This window comes from Euprymna scolopes, chromosome 6, assembly GCF_053919585.1.
Source record: "Euprymna scolopes isolate OS-2025 chromosome 6, ASM5391958v1, whole genome shotgun sequence".
NCBI classification, from domain to species: Eukaryota; Metazoa; Mollusca; class Cephalopoda; order Sepiida; family Sepiolidae; genus Euprymna; species Euprymna scolopes.
Window position 1 is genome coordinate 92346653 of NC_136487.1, and position 25256 is coordinate 92371908.

At 33.3% G+C, this 25256-nt stretch overlaps 1 protein-coding gene and 1 long non-coding RNA gene across 3 annotated transcripts in view; both read left to right on the forward strand.

Moving 5' to 3' along the window:
- Positions 1-25256, forward strand: part of LOC145277790 (solute carrier family 61 member 1-like) — a 125101-nt gene that overhangs the window by 63885 nt on the left and 35960 nt on the right. For both annotated transcript variants that reach the window (XM_080129606.1, XM_080129605.1), the window contains exon 8: positions 435-505. In XM_080129606.1, the coding sequence (XP_079985732.1) occupies positions 435-505 (71 nt within the window). The remainder of the gene's footprint in view (positions 1-434; positions 506-25256) is intronic.
- Positions 3100-5763, forward strand: LOC145278323 (uncharacterized). The gene is made up of 3 exons (XR_013868359.1): positions 3100-4101; positions 4285-4448; positions 5483-5763. It is a non-coding gene; the product is annotated as an uncharacterized LOC145278323 (long non-coding RNA).

A 25256-nucleotide genomic window follows, 5' to 3' on the forward strand; every position in this document is an offset into this window, starting at 1 on the left:
ATTACCACGGATGAAGGGAAGTCATTTTATTTTTATTACTCGTACATTTTTAAATGTATACAAAAAAGAAATTAAATTTTAGTTGTAAGGAAGACAACTCTTGTTATATTATTCATATAAAATCTGAGTTAAATCCCTTTAGACAAGTATTTAAAAATGTCTCATATCATTTTAAGTATATTTTCAAATTAATTGTAGTTATGTTATATTGCCAGTAACATGGTAAAATAATAACAAATGAAAAATGGCTAATCAGAAACAAAGTTTAATTCATCAGCTTAAGAGCTACTGAAATCTATTTTTGAAAATCCAACAAGATCGCTTTATCATTAGGAGAAAAAAACATTGTTATTATCACCTCTTGAAATGATCACATTTTGCATTTCATTTTTCATAACGTTTTCAAATATTGAAAAAAAAATTTTCTTTTTCAGCTCTGTATCATGATTGGTTCATCTATCTTTAAATTGATTTCTAAATACAGTTCTACAGAATCCTTTATGCGGTAAATACCTTTTTGTATATTTTTTATAATTTTCTTATGTTTTTTTTACTGTGTTATGTATGTCTTGTGTTTTTAACTTATATATCTAAGATGTGACAACAAGCCTTCTATTTAAAATTCACGCCAACCAGCGTAATATGCTCATCAATTCAGACTGACTGCCGTCGTCAATAAGAACAGACGTTTTTTTTTCACTTGATGTGGATTTAATTCCCAAAGACTATAATATCTAAAATTAAGAAGAAGAAAAAACAACGAAAACAGAAAACACTAAAAGCAACAGTTTTCTTTGATAAAGGTGTGTCAACACAGAAAGTCTCAGAAAAAAAAATGGTTTTATCATTGAATAAAATTTTCCTTGGCATTTTCTTGTTTTCAAATAGTTTAAATATATATATATATATATATATATATATATATATATATATATATATATATATATATATATACTGTGTTTCTTGCTTTATTTCAGATCATAATTTTGTTAATAACTTCAATAATATTAATTATAAAAAATTGAAATTTTGCACACTGATAGAGTACTCCAAAGAAGATAAGCTACCAAAATATCTTTCAAATCTATATGATATTTCAAAAGTTATAGGCATTTATGTTTTTTTGTTGCCATTCTCACTGTTTCTTGCTTTAAAATACAGTTTAAAGGTAATCAAACTATAATTTTGCTTATCAAACTTATTTTATTCAATTACTTAAATTGTAAGTAACAATATAAATGAAATGTAAGAAAGAATTCACCAGATATGTAACACAAAACCAAATCATTTATCAACATAATTCCCATTCCTTGTCATTAGCTTAAGCAGTTTGCTATCAACAGATGAAGTCAATCTGTTGATTTGAGAAGGGGTTATGGTACTTGCAACTTCAACAATTTTATTCCAGAGGGCGTCTTTGATGTAAATTGTTGTCCTCCTTCATAAACCTCGCTCCTCAAAATTGACCAGAACTGCTTAATAGGGTTTAAGACAGGGACCAAGGCGGCCAATTCATGAGAGTATCGCCATCGATCCCCAGAGATCTGAGGAAGGAAGTTGTAGCCTTTGCTGCCTGAGATAGAGCATTGTCGTGCATAAAAATCAGCTGACGTTGACGAAATAACCAAGGGGACAAATGCTCATCTAAAAACTGTATGTATGCTTGGCTTGTGAGTTTTACACCATCAGGCACTCAAAAATGTCCCAATAATGTATCACCTATGATACCCACCCAAAACATAACTCCCCTGCCTCCTTGGTTGCGACAAACACAATGTGGGATAGCAGCTCTGGTAGGACTCCAAACTTTAGCCCATCCATCTAGACCATCATATGTGAACAGAACCTATTATAAGTCTGTTTTCATGTATTTTTCTGCCCACGCAATACGTTTTTCTTATGAGTTTGGTTTAAGGGAGGTCGAAATGGGCTTCACGTTCCTGGCCATTTCATTCAAGACACTGCATCTGGTGTTTCTGTACAGTGGATATATGCCAACTTTGGCAAAAATGGAGGTGCTGGTGCCATTTGGTTCCCTATTGACCTGCCTGCGTATTTCTTGCATGTCACGAGGGGAAATGCTTCTTTTTGTGTCCTTATCTTTTCATTACGTGGCGTTGGGCTTCTCCACAAAAGAAACCAAGGTTCTCTTATCCCTTCCTAGTTCCTTGGCTAAATCCAGAAGAGTCAGTCCCTCTGTAGGCCTGCTACAATCCTCTGCTTTTCAGTAGCAATCAAACGTCCTTTTTTTGGCATTTTCACAAACCTGTATTAAAGTGAGAAACAGTGAAAATGGCAGCAAAAAAAATAAATGCTTATAACTTTTGAAATATCATATAGATTTGAAATTATATTTTAAAAATAATATATATATGCCACTCTCCATTTAGGGGGTACCAAATTGGTCAAAGGGAAAATTGTTCCCAACTCGTATTTAGGTAAAAATGCACTTTCATATAAATAATTGAATTCATTCAAAAAGTATCGCTAACAAAAATAAATAAAACATCTATATAGATTTGAAAGATATTTTGGTAGCTTATCTTCTTTGGAATACTCTATCAGTGTGCAAAATTTCAATTTTTTATTGATAATATTATTGAAGTTATTAAAAAAGTTATAATCTGCAATAAAGCAAGAAACACTGTTTATATATATATATATATATATATATATATATATATATATATAATTTTAATTTTCATATCAGTTTGTTCAAGCTGGGGATGGAGCATCCTTTCAGATGCCAAACGTTAATTCCCTAACTTAATGGTTTTATTATTCAATAAAAAAAATTTCTTTGGCATTTTCTGGTTTTCAAATAGTTTTAATATATATATATATATATATATATATATATATATATATATATATATATATATATATATTAAATTGTGATTCAATGAATTTCAAAAATCCCTTATTGAAATGAAGTGGTTGAGTTTCATATCAAAGATTTTTATTATTCTAAGCAAGACAAAGAATACTTTAGAAAATTAATCTCTTTAACCTATAGGGTTTCGATGTCTACCATCTCATCAGAGGAGAGAAAATATTAGCAAATATTTATAAAGGTATGTACCCTATTTGCTAAAGTCAGTGAGACATGAAAGTCAAAGTCAAAATGATTAATTAATTAGAAGTCCTGTAGCAAGAGGATTTGAAGAAAAGGATATGAAAATTGTAGATCCAGATTACATGGTAAAATCCATGGTGGATGTTCTTTAAAGCAGTTGGGTAATAAGATCCAAGTTGTATATTGGGTAATCTGCATAGCTGAGTAGATATCGAGTCAGACAAGGTCTTGTATAAATTTGTTTGTGGGTCCAGCGAAAATAATTCAAAGTCTGATGGAAGCCTTATCATTAGAAGTCTATATTATTATTAGAGGGGTGAGGTCTTAGTTGTAGGGAGAGGAGGTAATGGTGAAAGGTAAGAAGTGGGGTGAACACATGTGCATATATATCTATATATACATACACATGCACACATATATACATACATCCACATACACATATATATATACATGTATATACATATACATAGCAGAAGAGATATCTCTTTGAATAAAGTTCAAAGACCCATAAAAAGTTTGACGGGTCACTTAATTGAGGTCAGGTTGTGTACTGGATATAGAAATAGGGCAAGGGAAGGAAAGGAGAACAAGAAGAAACATAGAGATAAGAATAAAAAGAAAAGGAAGAGGCCAAAAGCAAATGGAATAATGCGTTTTTTTCAAAATTTATATTAGTTTCACCTTAATTTCCTTTGTCAGTTTAAATCGAATTTGTCCAGTCAACTCAAATTATATATACTATATAACTATTCTTGTTAATCTTATATGCATTTATAGTTTCCCTTAAAAGGGAGGATTGAAATAAAGGTTTAGAATATACTAATGTTTATGAGTGTATTGTAAAACCAAGGCTAAGCGATTTAATAGACCGTTCTATCCTTATTTTATAATCCTAACGGTAATAGTTCAATGTTACATAAGCTAAAACAAAAATAATAAAGTAATAATAATACCTTACTGAAAAGTGTCTAAAGATCGGTAATATCCATAACATTATACTATTTAATGATATTTAACTGGGAAAAGTTTTAATGATATTTAACTGGGAAAAGTTTTAATGATATTTAACTGGGAAAAGTTTTAATGATATTTAACTGGGAAAATTTTTAATGATATTTAACTGGGAAAATTTTTAATGATATTTAACTGGGAAAAGTTTTAATGATATTTAACTGGGAAAAGTTTTAATGATATTTAACTGGGAAAAGTTTTTCTACACATGTATTCACATATACACATACGTACATATAAACATATGAATACATATATATATATACACATGTACACATATATGCACGCATACATATATATATATATATATATATATATACACACATACACACAAGTGCGCATACTTACACAATATACCAAGGTCTCATACTTACTTACTTGTACTTGAAACGACATTCACCCTGGAGGAGTTGAGTCGGTTTCATGAAGATGCACATCTCGTACCGCTGCGGCCCAAGCCCGGCGATCGGAGGCAAGATCCCGAGTGAGCAATAGCTAGTCACGTCTCCAACGAGACAGGCCATAGATGAGTGGGCCCGAAATAAGCTCAGCGTCGGCTTTGATAGTCCCGAGCCACGTTCTTAGCTGGCCACCGACACGTTTTTTCCAGCCGGGTAGAGGACGTGGGGAGATAGCCTCGTGGATAAAGACCCCTGCATCACAGCGAGAGGCATGGCCGAACCATCGAAGGCGTCGGGCCCGCAGTACGTCAGTAATTGCCTGGAGATTGCAGCAACGCCGGACTTCTTTGTTGGAGACGAAATCCAAGGGACGGACATGGAGAATGCGGCGGAGATTGTAGTGGTCGAAAATTTCTACGCGTCGCAGATCCACTTTCCGTATGGGCCAGGTCTCACATCCATACAAAAGTATTGAGTGGACGAGGGCCTGGTAGATTCGTATTTTTGTCCTCAGACGTATTTCAGGCCGTGACCATAATCGCCTTTGGAGTCGACAAAAGGCAGCTCGTGCGGCATTAATGCGCGCTTCAATCTCATTCATGCCTTGACCGGTACCAATGAATGTGCAGCCCAGGTATTTGAAGCTATCCGTCTCCTCGAGGGTTTCCCTGTTGAGAGTGACGGAGGACCTTTCTGCTTGGGGGATGCCAGCCGATAGAATCTTCGTCTTGCTGGCGTTGATTCTCATGCCGATGGCAGCTGCCTTCTCCTGGATTCAGTTCAGCACCGTCTGTATGTCTCTGTAGCTCTCCCCGAGAACCGCAATATCGTCCGCGTAGTCCAAATCGGTGAGATGAAAGTTACGCCCCACCACGACGCCAGGATATCCAGGCAGCGCCTGCTCCATGATCCAATCAATAGGGTAATTGAAAAGGGTGGGCGAGAGCTCACATCCCTGGCGGACACGACTGCTGACGTTGAAGAAATTACCAAGGTCTCATGTATGATATGAAAAGAAACTGGAATCTTAAGGGGATATCAATCATACCAGTTATCATAGGTGCCACAGGACTTATGAAGAAGAACCTGAATCCTACCTAACTAATATTCCTGGTGAACCAAGTGCAAAAGAGATCCAGACAATTGCACTTAAGGGAACAGCGAGGATACTAAAAAGAGCTCTCGGTTGGTTTCAATAAAAAAGCGGGGCAATGTTGGCAGCTGGTTTGGCTGCCCCATACCCAGTATTACAATCTTCAAAGGAATAAAAAAAAATTTTTTAAATTAAAAAAACACAATATATCCATGCATATACACCCATAAACACTCATATATACAAATGTATAGATTTAGATATAAAGAAAGTATACCAATAGTCATGCCATTAATAATAATCAGTGTAGGTAACATAACTACAATTATCATAAAAAAGAAAACCAATTTTTAGCCCCTACACTGCTAATTAACATTAAGATGAGAAGACTAGGGTTGTGTAACTATGGTTATAGAATTGAATTACTTACAATTACAATTAATTACAACAGAGATGATGCATCATTGAGTATAGTTCTTTCTTATTTATATGTGCCAATCTGGAAATTACCTTGCAAGGGGGAATGTTTATTCCTTTTCTGGTTAGTAGATAAGGGCGGAATTATAAACTCTTTAATTGGGAAGCTACATGTTTTTAGAAATACTATTCTAACAAGATCTCAGCGTGCAAATTACGTGTAAGAAATTAAAGTATAGTATGTTAATGTGCTTATAGTGAGTCCCTTTTTAACATGTACATCAACAATAAGAGAAAGTTATTATATGGGTTAGAAGAGGTGGTTAAGAACCTATCTTTAGAAAATGAACCTTTTTTTTATTAGCAAAGTTTTAGTTTAGATTTTAGTCAAAACCGATCTGTATTTAGTATTATATTTTTACCCATTTACATTTATACGGAGGGTGTATGTTATTTTATTTTAAGATGGCAGTATTTAAATGTTTTTCTTGTGCTTACATTTGGACACTAGTTCATTCTTGGTATTTATTATGGGTTTGTTGAAGGTGATGATGTTAACTGCTTTGGATATACAAAGATTGCAAAATTTGTCCCCTGGTGCATATGATTGTCAGATTTATTCAGTATGCTCCATTTAATTCATCCCTCCTAAATATGTTCAACAAAGAATACTTACCACTTTCCACTAAAAATATACCTATTCCCTCTAAACGCTCATACATACATAAGCTTGTACAGTCCATTAACAAATTTCTTATAAATGTCAGATTGACCAAAACACCAACAAGAAAAACATAACAAAAAACAAGTTCAACACCCTGAAACACTTAAAATGGGCCTTCCAGTTAACTCTAATAGTGAACAGAAGAAATTACAAAGAACTGCTACTAAATTCTATGGGCTTAAAACAAGTCAACACCCTATGTTTAACCCAGAACTTGAACATTTTGAAAACCTGATGATTGATTTAGTCAGAAATATAAAGTTTAAGAATAACAGGCATACACCTAACAGTACCACTAGGAAAATAAATAATTTTGCTACAAAAGTCAGTAAAAGTTCATATATATTTGTTCCAGCCGATAAAGCCAAAAACTATTATAAACTAGAATATTGCAAGTATAAGAAATTTATATACAAAGAATTAAACAAATCTTATAAACCTGCTCCCGAAAACAAATTAGATGAAATCAACTTAGAAGCTAAAAACTTACTTACCCTTATGAATATCCATGAACATACAGAAATTGTCACTCCTGGCACTCCCAGATTTACATTGAAAGACCACAAAAAAAAAAAAAATTCCACGAGAACCTTTCCGTTAGATTAATTTGTCCATCCAGGTCGGATATTGGTCTAGTAAGCAAGAAAATCTTAGATAGAATCATACCTTCCATTAGAGACAAAATTAAATTGCCACTGTGGCAATGTACTGACTCAGTTATAAATTGTTTTTTAAAACTTACGGATAAGCAACAACTAAGCTTTATCACTTTCGGTATAAATAATTACTATTACTCAATCTCCCCAATACTATTAAATAAGGCACTAATGTTTGCAAAAAAAAACATTCGGACATAACGGATTTAGAAATTAAATTAATCTTATTAGCCAGACGATCCCTAATAAGTTTTGAAGGTAAATATTGGACAAGGAAAGATACCCCTAATGACTTCGACATAATAATGGGATCATCTGATAGTGCATAAGTAACCGACTTAGTGGAGCTTTATTTATTAAAAGAAATTAGTATAGAATTCAACAACATGCAAGGGGGGGCTATACAGGGATGACGCATTATTCGTCACCCCCGCGAGACCAAGACAATACAACAACACTATCAAAAAACTGCATGAATTTTTCAAAAACTTTGGATTAACAATCGATGTCGACCTAAATAAAAAAAACATCCAACTTTGTTGATGTATCTTTAAATCTATGTCATGAATCTTACACCCCATACAATAAACCAAATTTAAACCTATTTTATGTACACAAACAATCTAATCACCCAAAGTCAATAATCAAGTCAATAGTTCCATCTATCTCCAAAAGAATATCAAATCTATCAGCTGACAAAAAAGCCTTTGACCAGGTATCGACATTCTACAACAATGCTTTAAGGAGTTCAGGATATAAAGAACGCATAGAATATAACAAAAAACACCTTTAAGCGAGAAAACTACATTCAGTAATTACCCATAATATGACAATAAAAACTAACAACAACAAAACAAGCCAAAATGTTCCTAACCATACAAAATAAATCTCCTAAGTACACAGCCTCCTACACAATCCCAAACCAAAAAAAATTTAATAAGAATAGAAAAGTGAGATGTAAAAAAGCCATTTGGTTCAATCCTCCTTTCAGCTCCAATGTAAAAACTAACATTCCAAAAGAATTTTTCAGAATAGTGGAAAAATCCTTTAAATACCCTCATAAGTATAGTACCATATTAAACAAAAACTCCATAAAAATTTCATACTCCACAATGCCTAATCTTGCACAGACAATAATTTCGACAAATAATAGGAAAATTAAACAAGCACTGGATATACCAATTGACCCAATACCTAGTAACAAATGTAACTGCCAAAATAAAAATGAATGCCCTCTTAATAGCGATTGCATACACAAAGACGTGGTATACGCCTGCACAGTCACACAATTACCAAAACATGCAGACAACCAATCAAATGAGGGGAAACAATGAATATAGTCAAAGCATTCAGGACGCAAGCATACATAGGGAAACATATGGTGAGGGCTCTAATAATAACAACAGAACAAATAACAGCCAGGCTAACTTATCCAATAATATAATTCCCAGTGAAGACCAGAATAGGATTAACCAGCATCCTGGCTATGAATCTCCAGGCCCCCAATATAAGACTCACTAGCTATGGGACTGATGAACAAATAAACAATAATAAAACAAGGAAAACATTCACATATATAGGTGCATCATCAAACTTAATAAAAGCGACCAGTCAAGCTTTTTCATGGGTCTTTGAACTTTATTTAAAGAGATATCTTATGTATATATATGTGTGTATGTGTATGTATATATATGTGTGTATGTATGTGTGTATATATATATGTGTGTGCGTGTGTATGTATATATAGATATATATGCACGTGTATTCACCCCACTTCTTACCTCTCCTTACAACTAACACCTCACTCCACTAATAATAATATAGACTTCTAATGATAAGGCTTCCACCAGACTTTGAATTATTTTCGCTGGACGCACAAACAAATTTATACAAGAACTTGCCCGACTCTGATATCTACTCAGCTATGCGGATTACCCAATATACAACTTGGATCTTATTACCCAACTTCTTTAAAGAACATCCACCATGGATTTTACCATGAAATCTGGATCTACAATTTTCATATCCTTTTCTTCAAATCCTCTTGCTACAGGACTTCTAATTAATTAATCATTTTGACTTTGACTTTTATGTCTCACTGACTTTAGCAAATAGGGTACATACCTTTATAAATATTTGCTAATATTTTCTCTCCTCTGATGAGATGGTAGACATCGAAAGCCTACAGGTTAAAGAGATTAATTTTCTAAAATATTCTTTGTCTTGCTTAGAATAATAAAAATCTTTGATATGAAACTCAAACACTTTATTTCAATAAAGGTTTTTTTGAAATTCATTGAATCACAATTTAATTTATTTGCTCTATCTTGCATATCGAGCAATTCTTATTTAGAATTTCAAACAGAAGCCTTTAATTAATCCATGGGAGTAGCATGCTCTCATTCTGTCAGTCATGACTGGGTAGAAGTCCTTAGAATTACTTAGGACTTCTACCCAGTCTTGGCCTCGGAACAAAAGCATGCAACCCTCATGGATAAAAGGTTCCATTTGAAATTCAGTGCAGATTCCCAAGTTTGACAGATTCCCAAAATAAACCCAAATAAACTATTAACAATAAAACCCATTTTAGGTGAATAGGAACAAGAATACAAAAATTGTAAAAGGAGGAAGTTATCCTCTCTCAACTCCATACTGGACACTCTAAAATAACTCATCAATTCTTACATGAAAGAGAGGAGCCTCCATGTTGCATAGTTTTTCATGTCCTCGTACACTTCATGATAGATTGCACCAAATTTATATCTATGTGGAAAAAGTAATTTAATGTGAAAACAATAAAGGATTTATTTAAACACGTGAAGATAGACCAATTAATAGCATACCATAAAGAAATAAAATTATTCAATAAAATTTGAAAAAGAAAAAAGAAAAATTTTAAACTACTTCAGTAAGCAATATAACACAAATATACTACAATATCTCCAAAGCAAATAACAGAATAAGAAAAAAATACATACATAATAGACCCTACTGAAGAAATAAACTCTGCCTAAGAAATAACCCTTTGACTAAAATGAATATGATCAGAAATAGTGTTTGATGGGCCATTAAGCCCAAATCAAATCAAACCTCCTCCATGCTCATAAAAATTAAATTTGCATATGTGATTCTTTCTTTTCTTTATTATTATCAGTTATTATTAAGATAAAGCCTCCCTTTCTAATAATTTATTTTTATCAATAACAAATAACTTCCTACACACATCTCACATAAGGTAATCTTCTTCATCACACACAAAGTAAATCCTACTGTAAAAGCTGAAATATCTAATCAAGGTAAAACTTACAAAAAAAAAAAGAAAGAAAGAAATGTACTAGTGAAATCTTACTTATATAACAGATATAGGAGTAAAGTTTTACAAAAAAAAAATTTATTCAAGTACGTTTTGCTTTAAAAAAAAAAACAAAAAAAAAACTAATCCATTCTCTCTCCTGGACCTATAAATAAAGCATCTGTGTGCGATTATATTAATTCCTGTGTTAGTCATAAAAATATTAATAACAAGGGAATATTTTTTTTAATTTTAATTTATTTATAATTATTATTATTATTATTAGTAGTAGTAGTAGTAGTAGTAGTAGTAGTAAAAGTGAAATAATCTTTTTCCTTTATTTTTATCATCAATTATTAACATTAAATATTCTCGTTTTTTGCTCATAAAAATTAAATTTGCATACATGATTATTCTTTGCTTTCTTCATTATCAGTTATTATTAAAGCCCCCCCCCCCCCTTTATGAAATCAATGTGCCTATATTTATTTTTATGATCAAACAGGGGTGGGGGACATGTAAGTTCCCTTTTATTATACTGATGTTTAGTTTGCAAACATATCAGTCTTTCGGAATAAACTATAAACATATTCTTTTGTTGCGCTTTTAGCAAGTGGTTTAGTTACTAAATATAGAGCGAATTACCAAACGAGGCGTGTTCAAAAAGAGATAAGCATTTGGGTGTGACATCTTTCAAGCATAACTTGTCCTCAATCTTAATTCAATACAAAAGTAAGAAAACGATATAACAAAAAGCAGGTATAAAGGATACAAAGGTTTTATATATTGTCAAACATACAAAAGTATGCATAAAAACTTTCAGAAATGAAGTGAAAAATGTTCTATGTTCATTTTCTCCTAATAATTTTTTTTTTTTATCAATTTCCACCCCAAACAAGGCACAGTGCCACTTTGAAGTAGGGGGCTACAATTGGGGATATAAGTTGAAGGGAGATGAGTAGCAAGATGGTTGTTCACATTACACTTGAACTTCTGCATGTCAGTACAGTTGGGAAAGCAGAATGCCAGAAGGGAGTTCCAAAGTCTAGCAGTTCTGGGGAAGAAACTATTGGAGTAAAAGGCTTTCTTACACCTAGGGATCTCTACTGTGAAGGGGTGGGACTTAGCAGCTTGTCGGGTTTGTCGGGGGTAGTCATGTCAAGAGGGTACAAGTGCTTGTAGTTCGTCAGAGCATTCTATAGTACTATCGCTTCCCCAGGGAGGGTTACTTGGTTGAGGAACGTCCTGGGAACGCAACCAGCTCCCCGGGGAAATAAACACGATATCCAACAATATCCAAATGATAGCACATGGAAACATCAACACAATGAGTCAATATGTTGTCAGCTATAACCAGCTGGCATGGGTTGCTTCTTGCCTTCATTACATCGTCACAGGCATCTTCCCATCGTCGGCATTAATGGCATGCTGAAATTTAACGCTTATACAAAAATAGCGAACAAATGCATTTTTATAAGAATATAATTTATTTAAGATTTAACAATGAGGAGCATATTTTTATAAAGACCAGTTGAAACCAGATGCATGTTGTGTCGCATCTGCCGACTCCAGAATGCAAACGTCAAAACAATAGAATTATATTTAATTCTCTCTTTCTTCATTGAAAAAGAGAGAAGGCGAGTGAAAGAGTGACATTCATACATAATGTTTAAATATTGTTTTGTTTTTGTATCCATGAGTTCTTACGGGTTTGACCTTTCAAATTCTAAGGTCTTATATCGTTTTGTCTTGGTTCAATATTATAAACAAACTGTCATTCATGGTTTGAGTCATACCAGAACATTTTCAAAATCACAAACACCTGCTTAATACATCTGCACCTCACAAGTACAGACCAAGTTAGGCACAAGGTTTATTAATGTAAAAGCCCCCAGCTCCCTCAAAAGGGGCTATGTCATTGACCATTCACCATTAAAGTACTTGTAGAAAAGGCAGAGAGATGCAACATTTCGTCGGTGGGACAGAGGCTGAAGTTTAGATGACAGTTCAGGACCTATCAGGTTGGCGACTCTCTTTTGAACCCTGTCCAGGAGTAAGGTGTTGGACTAGGGCTTGATTAATTAAGGACTCAAATATTTTGACAAAGAGCGGGAGAAGGCTAATGGGTCAATAATTTAATAGGTCAGTTCTTTCACCAGAATTCTTGAAGATTAGTACCACAGCAGTGGTTTTCCAACAGTCGGGAAAGCAAGATTCGTTAAGGCATTTATTGAAAAGTTTGGAGAGAACTGGAGCAACTTCAGCAGAGCATTTTTTTAATAACACCGCTGGGATGAGATCAGGGCCACTTGCTTTTGAGGTGTCTAGGTATTTTATGATACCATATACATGAGAAGGGGTGATTTTCAAATCATCTAGTGTGGCGTCTGTCCGCAAAGGAAAGTCGGGGAGTGAGTGGTGTGCCGGGTTCAGTGTGGAGTTTGAGGCAAACCGACTGGCAAGCAGGTTAGCCTTGTCGGTTGCCATGCAAGCAGCCTCACGATTGTTTAATAGTGGGGGAATCGCTGACTGCCCACTGTTGTTGATTTTCCAAAAATCACAGATTCCTAATTTCTGTGCTTCGATGCGTTTTCTGGTAGCTTCAGTGTATTCTGTCTTAGCTGTCGCTATTTATCTCTTGCAATTACTTCTAGCTTCTGTATACTTCTGTCTGTTGGAACTGGACTTTTGTCGGTTGAATCTGCAGTACGCATGCTGCCTTTGAGCAATGGCAGCTGCACAAGCAAAAGTAAACCATTGGGGAGAGTGGGACTTGCTATAGAATTTCCGTATGGGAACATGTGCTTCAATTGCATTTTGAACCATTCAGTGGTCTCATTTGCGCACTGTTCAGCTGGAAGAGAAAATATATTTCCTCATGGGGCATCTCTGATGAGTTCCCTGATGGCTTCACAGTCAGCCTTTTTGTAATACCTCGTTGTTTTAAGCTGTGGGTCTTCAGTTTTAGGGCAAGAATTTAGGGCGATTTCTACCATTATCACAGCGTGATTAGCATTCCCGAGTGGGCTGTGAGCATTTGTTGTACAATCATCAGGAACTGTGGTCAGAAATAGATCTAGAAGTGAGGCATGTTGATCTTGCTGATCTGAGAAACATGTCAGAAATGTAATCGTCTGTGATAGGGAATGAGATATAGAGAAGCTATGTGTTGTGCTACCAGCTATGTCTGTGTAAGTAGAGAATCCAAGCCAGTTACTGTGGTGGACATTAAAGTCATCAAATGCATGTTCTTGTGTGCTAGTATTGAGGGAGAGTGCTATATCTATGCCATCAGAGACTGTTTATTAGGGTACAGTCCTGAGTTGAGGGAGAGCAGTAGAGAAAATACAAGTGACTCATATTTTGTTGCATGTTTAGTCTGAAGCACGTAAAGGCCTGGTCGTCTGATTCTAGTTTGCGTTCTCTAGTCAGGTGGAGGGTGTTACGAATCTAATAAAGTTTGAGTGCAATGTATTGTAATAATATACATTGCCACTCCTCATCTCAAAACATTCAATGTCTTGGAAAAGTACTTTGACTTCAACTATTAGGTTGACAAGAAAGTTCTTGTGGTTTTTAACTTTTAAATTCAGATGAACATATCTTGGCTTAAACAAAATTTTATTGAGCGAAATAAGCACCATCAGAATCAACACACTTTTGCCAACGCAAAACAAGTGTATTTATGTCAGTAATGTAAAAGTCTTGTGTTATGGTGGCGATGAAGTCGCTGAAGACATTTTTGATATCATTTAGGTTTTTGAAGCATTTCTCATGCAGAAAGTTGTCCAGATGCATGAAAAAGTGTTAGTCGGTAGGTGAGAGATCTGGAGAGTATGGTAGATGAGGCAGAGTTTCGTAGCCTAATTTGTTTAACTCCTGCAGAGTCAGTTTAGCAATATGCAGTCAGGCATTGTCATGGCAGAAAATTGGACCTTTTGTGTTGACTAATGCTGGATGTTGTTGTTGAAGTTTCTGATGCATTTCATTCATTTATTGATAGTACTTTCCGTTGTAATGGTTTTGCCTGCATTCAGAAAACTGTAATAGATGAGACCGATCACAGACCCCTAAATAGTCAGCATGATCTTTTGGTGCAATACTGGCTTCAGGAAGTGTCGTGGAGCTTTGTTGCCGTCCAACCACTGAGCTGAACATCGCCAGTTGTTGTAAAGAACCCACTTTTCATCACAAGTCAAAATCTGGTCAAGAACCAGATCATTCTTGTTGCATAAAAGAATGAAATATGACGCTTCAGAATCGTGTTTCTTTCAGTTATCGTTCCATTCGTGATGCATCCATTTATAAAAGTTTTTTGTCTTTCCAATCTCTCTGAAATGGTTGGAAATTATCATATATGTTATGTCTAATTCAAAAGCAAGTTCTCAGAACAGTTGTAAATAGATTGGCTTCGGCTAAGATTCTTCATTGAACTGTCATAGCGTTTCAATCTTCATTTAACCGTCATAGCATTTCAATCTCCATCTGAATGTCGTAGCTTTTTGCTCTTCATTCGAGTGTTGCAGCTTTTTGCTCTTCGAGTGTCACAGGTTTTTGCTCTGCGAGTGTCACAGCTTTTTACTCTTCATTCGAGTGTCATAACTTTTTGCTCTTCATTCAAATGTCATAGCATATTGCTCTTAATTTGAACATCATAGTCTAATGCACTTTATTCGAGTGTCGTAGCTTATTGCTCTTCATTTAAGTGCTAAGATTTTCGCTCTTTATCTGAGAACTGTAGCTTTCTGCTTTTTTCTGTTCATTTGAGTGTCATAGCTTATTTCTCTTCATTCAAGATCTATAGATTTTTGCTCTTTATTCAGGTGCCATATCCTTTCGCTTTTCATTCAAGTGTTGTAGCTTTTCAGTATTCATTCAAGTGTCATAGCTTCTCGTTCTTCATTCGAGTGTCATGGCTCTTTGCGCTCTATTCTAGTGTCATGGCTCTTTGCGTTCTCCATTTGAGTGTTGTGGCTTTTTGCTCTTCATTCGAGTGTCATAGCTTTTCGCTCGTCATTCGAGTGTCATAGCTTTTCGTTCGTTATTCAAGTGTTATAGCTTTTCACTCTTCATTTAAGTGCTGTAGCTTTTTGCTCTTCATCTGAGTACTGTAGCTTTTCTGCTTTTTCTGTTCATTCGAGTGTCATAACTTTTTCCTCTTCATTTAAGTGTCATGGCTCTTCATTCGAGTGCTGCAGGTTTTTGCTCTTTATTTGAGTGTTTTAGCTCTTCCCTCTACATTTGCGTGCTTTTCATTTGAGTTTCGTAGCTTATTGCTCTTCATTTGTATGTTGGTACTTTTTGCTCTTTTTTCGAGTGTCATAGCTTTTTGCTCTATATTTTATAGTCATATTGTTGATGTCTACATTCAAAGATTGCATGTTTGAATGACTCCCTGTTTTTATAACAGTTGTACAGTTTTAAGGAAGTATTAATCTCTGTCAACTACATTTTTTATTAGTTGAAAGTCACATCTCATTTAGGAAAAACATCAGTTTTTCTCCACTTTTGATTTTGTTTTGTTATTTTTACCTTTCATTTCATTTATATATTTCTCTATTTCCAATCTGTTTTGTCACAGCTGTGGCAGTATCAACCTGTGGCAGTATCTTTATTACATATCTAACACATTTTATAGTTTGTTTTGTTTAGTTTCGCCACATTATATTTTATATATGCTTATTTAGTGTTTCCAATATGACAGTTGACACTCTATATTGCTATACGTGTGTTTGTTTTATCAAAATTGTGTTTAACATCACATACATAAATATAACCATAAAACCTTTTTACTATTCATATTAGTAAATTATTCAATAGGAAAATCCAGTTTCTGCCATCAGGAATATTAAAATTCTATGTCAAGAAATACTTCTCATCAACTGTCCACATAAGAATTCAAATTTTCTTTATTCATCATTTTCAATAATCTAATCAATTTCTCATAACCTTATACATAATTCAACTGAACATAAATCCATCTCATTTACTCGTATCTTCAAGTGATTTTTGGCCTCGATAAGTGGTAACTTCATATTGTAAAATAAAATGTCATGTTGAAATAGTAGTTTTCGTTGCAATTTCAATGGCAATCTTGTCAATGTGCTATGATACATGTATTTAATTAGACAGAAGGAATTTTGTTTACTGCTCATTCTCATAATCATATTCAATTTAATTCCCATTTTACATGCTGGCATGTCTTGGACAACAGCTTTTAGAAAATAACTTCCAAACTAATTTCTGGCTAGGTTTTATTTATTCTTTTTTCTCTCAACTTCATTCATATGAGTTCCTTACATATTTTCCTTAGTCTTCTCCTGGAACTGAATTTGCTACCTCAATTGTTCTACATCTACTAACCTCAAAACTTATCCATTCTTTCAACATGGCCATACTATCAACATCTCCTGTTTTACACACCCTATACAGTCCATGTAAACCTGATTCACATTATACATCCATCGCATCATTCTCATCATTTTTCTTCATGCAACACAAGTCCTCAACCCTCATTTGCCAACTTACACTTGTTTATTATTATATCATCACACTGCATACACCTGCCTGATAGACTTTTTCCTTGGTCGACAGCGGTAACATTTTACTGGTTATTAATGGTAGTTCTCTGAACTTACTCCATTCATTTCTAACACTTGCTTCTCCTTGTACTCCAATGATATTACCAAGATAACAAAACTCATGAATAATCTCTGTAGTTTCACCATCCAAATATACTCTAATTTTGTTTCTTACTAGTGCTATTTTTATATAATACATGGATAATGCAATGTAGCCCAGCTTCACAAAATTACTGTTTGGGAAATATACACGTTTTAATTTTTGAGAGATTTTTTTTATCAAACTCGGATTAGTTTGTCTGTAATTAATAAGAATAAAATCAAATTTAAAAAGAAATCGAATGATTTTTAATAAGATATTTGCATCTTAAAGTGGTTTCAAAACAGTTTGTTCAAAATTTTAAATTTTGTTAAAGATGCTTCTAAAAGCTTTTTTGCCAATACTCCTTATATATATATAACTAGCCTGGGTGCCCGGCGTTGCCCGGGTGTTTGGAGGAAAGTGTGTGTTGAGCAAAAAAAAGTGATGGCAGGCAGGCAGGCAAGCTTGAACCCATACCACAAAGGGCTCATTCCATGGAAAGTGATCCAAAATAATAGAATTATAAATCCAATATTTTCTAGCATTGTTATGTTTTTTCTGAAAGACAACACCCTAAACTACAAAAAAATAAAAAATTTCAATTCTGATCTTTTCTGTGTTGTCTGTGCTGAGGCTATAAACATCGGTTATTTATTGAAGTTAGAAAATGAAAGAATTGCCTATTCTTCAGGCATTCATTTTTACTAATAAATAACATAGAATTATGTTTAATTATATTTTTCATGATTGAGACATATATAGATTTAAAAATAATTGAGGCCCTGAGTTCCTGTTGTTAATCATTTTTTACATTAAATTTTCATAAAGTTAGCTCTATATCCATGTAATGCACGTAACACTTAATCGATTTTTTTTTTCTCAGTCTTCAATAAAACTCCCAAAGAAAAAATCCTTTTTGGTTATAAGCTAGTATATTACTGCAGACAAAATAATAGCAAAAAAAAAAATCTATTTTTCTACTTGAAAGAACACTTTGAATTTATGTACCCCCCCCCCCAAATACACACCCTTTCAAACACCTGGGCAACGCCGGGAACCCCCGCCAGTTAATTATAGATCAAATAAATAATTTCCACCGGAAAAGATAAATCTATTTTGGGTGGTAAATAATTCATAACCAGTAAAAGAAAAATTAGATAACATAAATTCCAGAAAAAAAGCAAAATCTATAGCAACTTATGATTTTAGTATACTATATACTTAAATTCCACATGAAAAACTTATAAAAGAATTAAGCCATCTACCTTTTGAAGGTGGTAAAGGTAAATTTATAGACTTTTCAAACTCTAAAGCTTTCTGGTATAAAAATAAAAACAGCAAAACTAGTGTTTCCAAAGGTATTTTAAAGATACTTATAAGGCACACACACAAAGTGCCTTTTATATATAATTAGAGATTAAAAGTTCAAATATATTAATGAAATGTACTTAAAACCAATATTTTTTCAAAAGCGCTCAATACAAGGGATAATTTGATAAATAAATATACTTTATATAAACATTAAAACAGTCTACACAAATTAATTTGTGTTTTTTTTTTTGCTCAAGTAAGTGCTGTCCAAAATAATAATGAAATTGTCTGAAAGAAATTTAGAAGTTCAGCTAACAGGAGCAGTAAATAAAGTCACTCTTTCTAAGATTATAATTACATGGTTGGGGGTAGAGACATTTTGAACATGTCAAAATATTATTCTTTTAATTTTTTATTCCCAACATCAACTAGTATAATTCAAGTTACCCTTTCCCTCTACAATATAGAAAACTGTATGTGTATATTAGTTACATACATGCATAGACAGAATATATGTTAAGACATTTAGATCATGACACACCAGCAAATAAGTGCATACATGTATCACCAAAGCATGTCATATCCAAAGCTGTTCACATGCATGAACAAACAGAATGTATATTCACACACCCACAAGTCATGGTACACCTACAAATAAGCAGATACAAATTAGCAATTCTTAGTATTAACCACTGAGAATTCTCTCCTACACATGCATATCTATTTGATATGATCAAAACTGAAGCTCAAATACACACACGTGCCACTGTATATTTTATATTATGTATACACACACTCATATATATATATATATATATATACACACACACACTTATATATACTGAGTGAATATAAAAATGTATACATACTTGTGTATATATTCCTTATAAAATAGTCCAAATTGTTATACACATTAAGCTCAATGAAGATCAATTATTGACTTCAGATCATATATATAGTAAATTTACATTCCAATTACAATTAAAAATCAATCCACAATGTTTACTTTCATGGTAAATAAAAAGTATATATAAAAATTTGCCAATATAAGATAAATAAATATAAAAAGTTAAACTCATTATTGTTGATTGATTTTTAGTGGTAAATGTGTGTGTGCATGTGTACTATGCTCAAAAATATACTTTTCATATGGTTATTCAGTTTATTTGTTTATATATATATATATATATATATATATATATATATATATATATGAGAAAGAAAATTAAAACTGTAAGTTGAACTTACAATCAAAATTTATTGTTTGACAATTTGAGCTAGTTTATATAATGATTTCGGATGCCCATTCATCAGTCTTCAACACCAATTCTGGCATTTAGCCTTTGCTATCAACGTAATCACCACCTTAGGGTATTTATTTAGTGATGGAGCATTCCCATCTACAGCTAACTTTTGCAGGTGTTTTTAAATCAATCAAGATATTCTATGTTTCCTGGTGCTACCAAATCAGACTGTCTATTGGCTTCCTGAGACGAAATGCACCTACATTGATGTTCCTTTTTGTTTTTTTATTCTCTTAATTATGTTCTACAAAACCAAAAACAAAAATAACAGCCCCCTTCCCTACCCGCTTTTTTTTTCTTCCCCTACTTCCCAACTGGCCCTGTCGGTGGGGCATTAGAATACACCGACTGCCCCCTCCCCTGCAGAGAGTAAAAGTCTCTCAATGGGGTCACCTGTTGACCGTGGGTGGCAGCCCGTAATGCCTAAGGACAGGATCCTGGTGGTTGAGCAGATCGTGTTCAAGATCCTATTAAGACATGAAGTGCAACACGCCACTGAGGCCCGATCCAATCAATCGGTTGGTCATGACTTGCAGTAAATTAGACAAACACAACAAGGAAATATGCTCACGCTCCCCACATTAGGCAAAAAACTGATTTAGTAAGCAGTAGCTGGAGGGTCAATCAACTTGCTGAAGAATGGATAAAACACGACTGGAAAACTAACATCTTTTCTAGGAATGAGGCCATTAGAAAGGACGAAGGAAACACGGGTGCTTGAGTCCATCAGCAGGAAGAGTATACTTCTCTTGTATCCTTGTTGTGTTGGGGCGAATTCCCCCCACCCCCACCACTTCCCAAATATGAGACCGAGGCGGGTGAGGAGCAAGAGAAATGAAAAATTAAAAATATTTAAATGGCAAATAAAAAGCCTCAAAAAAGAAACCATTGTGAAGTTTCAGACAAATCTAGTTCACATTCAGAAATAGAATCAAAAACCAAAATCTCGTTCAAAATCTACCTTTTTTTATAATCATTGAAGCAACCGAAGGAAAACTGATAACAAAAGTATTTCTCAAGTATCAAACCAAAAATGGTAAAAAAAACTAAATAACAGCACACTACTAGACTACTAGTGGAAGTAGAAAGCCAAAAACATATCACAGAAATCTTTAGATGAAGACTTTTAACAACCAAAAAGTAAAAATCTATCCCCACAAAATGCTGAATACTAGTAAAGGAGTAATCAGGAGTTCAGAACTACGTGTCACTGTGCTCCTTGGAAGAAATTAAAATTAACCTAAAAAATCAAAATGTTATTGATGTAAAAAGGATCCAAATTAAAAAATATGGTGAAACCATCGATACAAACTCTTATATTCTAACTTTTAATACCCATCAAATCCCAAGTAACATCAAAATAGGATATGAAAAAATAAATATAGAACCGTACATACCAAACCCTCTCAGATGCTACAATTGTCAAAGGTACGGACACCATTGAGACCGGTGCACACGATCTCCAGTATGCATGAGGTGTGGAGAAAACGAGACCTACACAGATTGCCAAAAAGAAAAAGAGCCAAAATGTACTAACTGCCAAAAAGGCCATAGTGCAAATTCAAAAGAATGCGACAAATGGAGGAAAGAAAAAAAAATTAAAATAAAATATACAAAAAATATAACCTTCCAAGAAGCTTGTAACCTGGCCGGAAATATAAAATACTCAGAAATAAAAAAAATATATATATATACAGCATACCACCGGACCAAACAACAAAAGCAGACCTATTAAACATCAAACCAAAAGACATTATGAAATTACTCAATGAAGTAAGGGAACTAATGGAAGAATTCAAAAAAGCTATAAAACAAATAAACAATGAAAATAAAGATTAAAAAACTGAACAAAACTCCCAAACCAAAACTCAACTCAAAAGACTCACAAAACCCCAAAGTGCTACAATACCCCCTCTAAACAACCTATCTCACCGAAAAAAAAAAAAAAAAAAAAAAAAAAAACACCAAAAAGTGGCCATGAAGGAAAAGGAAACAAACCACCAACCAACAAAGAAGCTAAAACCAAAATAAACAAACCACATTCATCTTCCAGACCAAGAGACTCAATCCAAAACAGATTTGAGGAAATGGACACGGAAGATCGAAGATCAGACACCAACGACTAACAAAAGTTAAAAACAAATGGATAAAATCTAACCATGACCCAAAAAATCATCCAATGGAACTGCCAGGGCCTAAAACCCAACATAAATGACTTCTTATAACAGACCATCAACCAGCCATCATATGTCTCCAAGAAACCTTTTTAAAAGCTGAAGATAAAATAAATATAAAAAACTATAAACAATACAACCACATCCACAATACCCAACAGAGAGCCTCTGGAGGAGACCCTATACTTATTAGAAAAATAGATCTAAACACTAATATTCAAGCCATTGCTGCTGCAGCCACACTACACAGAACTATAAATATCTGAACTATCTACATCCCACCCCAGGATCCAATAAACGAAGTAGAGCTGAACAAAATAATAAACCAGTTACCCAAACCCTTCTTACTGTTAAGTGATTTCAATAGTCACAACGATATATGGGGATCTGCATACTCGGATAAGAAAGGGAAGAATCTTGAAAAAATTATTAACGACAATGACTTGTGTATATTAAGCAATAAATCCAATATGTACCTTCATCCCGCTTCAGGCACCTACTCAGCATTAGATTTATTTTTGTGTGACCCTACTATCCTCATGGACTATAATTGGAAGGTTCTAGAAGATTCATGGGGTAGCGACTATTTTCCAGTGATTTTAACAAATCTAAAAGAAACAAAAATCCATCTCTCCCAATGTTTGTTAGTTCTGCTACTTTTAAGTATACATTCATGTGCAATGGCTAGAAAAGTTTTAGAGAAGTATTCTATGGATTTATTTGGGTTTTCCTCCTCCGAGAGGTTTTGTTGGCATTTTTTTTTTATATTCCTCCTAATTTGCTTTTTTTATTAAAATGTATGCATACATGAATGTATACCTAAAAGTAGCAGAACTAACAAACAACAAAGACCCTGGTTTAACAACGAATGCCAAAAAGCAATTCGCCAACGTAAAGCTGCCTTACGAAAATTCAACTCCCAACCAACAAAGTACAATTTAAACCTTTTTAAGCAAAAAAGAGCAATGGCTCATAAAATTATTAGAGAAGCAAAAAGAACATCATGAAAAGACTATATAAATAAAATAAACTCGAATACAAAATCCAAACAAGTGTGGAACATGGTAAGGAAAATTTCGGGCAAAAACTCACCCTCTCATTTAAATCATCTCCTACAAAACAACATCAAAATAACAGAGACTATAACTTCAGAAATTAATTATACTAACAATATGTCCCCCTCCAATTGCATACATGATGAACAAACACTGCCCCCTCCCCAAGCAAAAAATGTTAATGCCTGAGAGGATAGCCTCATGAGAACAAATTCTACACTACCGCCCACCCAAAAAAGAAGGTAATATCTGGAAGGGGTATATTATAACAATTAAACAGGTACCCCCCCCCCCCGTGAATTGTTCATTGAAAGATAATACGTTAGTTTAAAATAATAAACTAATTGATCCTCAAAAGGTAGTAATAATATAGTTTTTACTTCAACTATAAAAGCAATAGTATAGCCTCAGCTTCAGATATATATGTAGTTGTATAGATCTAGCTTCAAACAGACAGATATCAAATCTCCATTAGTAACATATTTGAATCCTGTCTAATTCACATGACAAAAGCTCCTTGCAATAATGTTCAGTATTCACTAATGACAGAAATATATGAATTATTTATAGCATGTGACTTGTGATAATGTCTATCAAAAAATCAGTATTTTCAGAGATAGTTCTTATTTCAATTGTAATTACTTTTTAACTGCAGCTTGTGTAACTGAAATGCTGTTTCATTATACTGCTATCTTTATAGTTATAAAGTTGGGCCATTTATTGCACTGAAAGTAAAATTCAAACACCAAATTCGTATTCACAATAGAAGATCAAGATTTTTCTAATATACTGATCATGTGTATGTGATCAACATCATAAGATTAACTAATTTTCATATTGCTTTACAAAAAGACATATCATTAATTAACTATTTGTTTTTATTGTTTTCTAATTCAATTATTGTTTTTGTTTTACTGTAATAGTTTTATTTAGGGATATTATTTATCTCAAAGATAAAGAATTAGTATTTGGGATGAAAAGATTCTTTCCGGTCCTTTCTGGTAAATTAAATTCTGGGAATTGTAATTCAGTTCTAGACTATAAAGAATAAAAATAAAGTCCTCTTCCAACACACACACACACTCACTCACCTCTCAAACAAAGAAAACAAATCAGTTAGAACCCCCCTCCACTCCTAATAAATATTACTAAAATTAAATTCTACCATAATGCATTTTCTTTTCATTCAAAAGCAAGCCTGCCATTTTATTCTTTTGTTAAATTGTAAGTTAAAAACAAAGCCCACTATCTCCGACCTTGGCCTCACCTAGAAAATGCACATGCGTACAACTACAAGCAAAAAAATTGATGTGCCATTTGGCAGTTATTATTTTAGTACATAATGTATAATTTACATTACATATCTTTAATATAAATGTATTATAATTTTTTAAATTAAGTTGTTTTTTTTTCAATTTATCCTTTTTTTATTAAATTATTTTTGATTAATCACTGTTAATATTGACAAAACTATTGCATGTTAATGGTATAAATTAACAATGAATAACACTAAACATTAATTTGATATATGCTGTTTAAAAATAGTTATGCAAAGTTTTCTTTCTACTAATATATATATATATATATATATATATATATATATATATATATATATATATACCTCCCAAATATATAAGATTATGTTGTATTATTAATTTCAATAACAGAAAGCCGTTTTGATGTTAATATAAGTGTGGTAAATGAAAAATACTTTCAAATTTGTTTAGATACATAGTTATTCAATACATAATACAATATTTGATAAAATATAAATATTAGATTTAAATTTAGACGTTCATGAAAATCTTTCTTAACCTTTAAATTTAAAAATTCTATATTTGGAGCGTTATGAAGTTTTATTGGATATCTTGCTACCTGGCAAACTGAGAGCAGGTTCGAGGTGTTCCCTTGATTAATGGAGATGGAGCAGCACTCATAGAGCCAAGTTTATTCTTAATGAGCCCTCAGTGTGATGTCTCATTAATAGATCAACATTGCTAAATCCTGCAAGATTGAGGCCATTGTTTCATTTTAATATAACACATAATTCAATTTACAACTATTTTTGGTGAAATTACT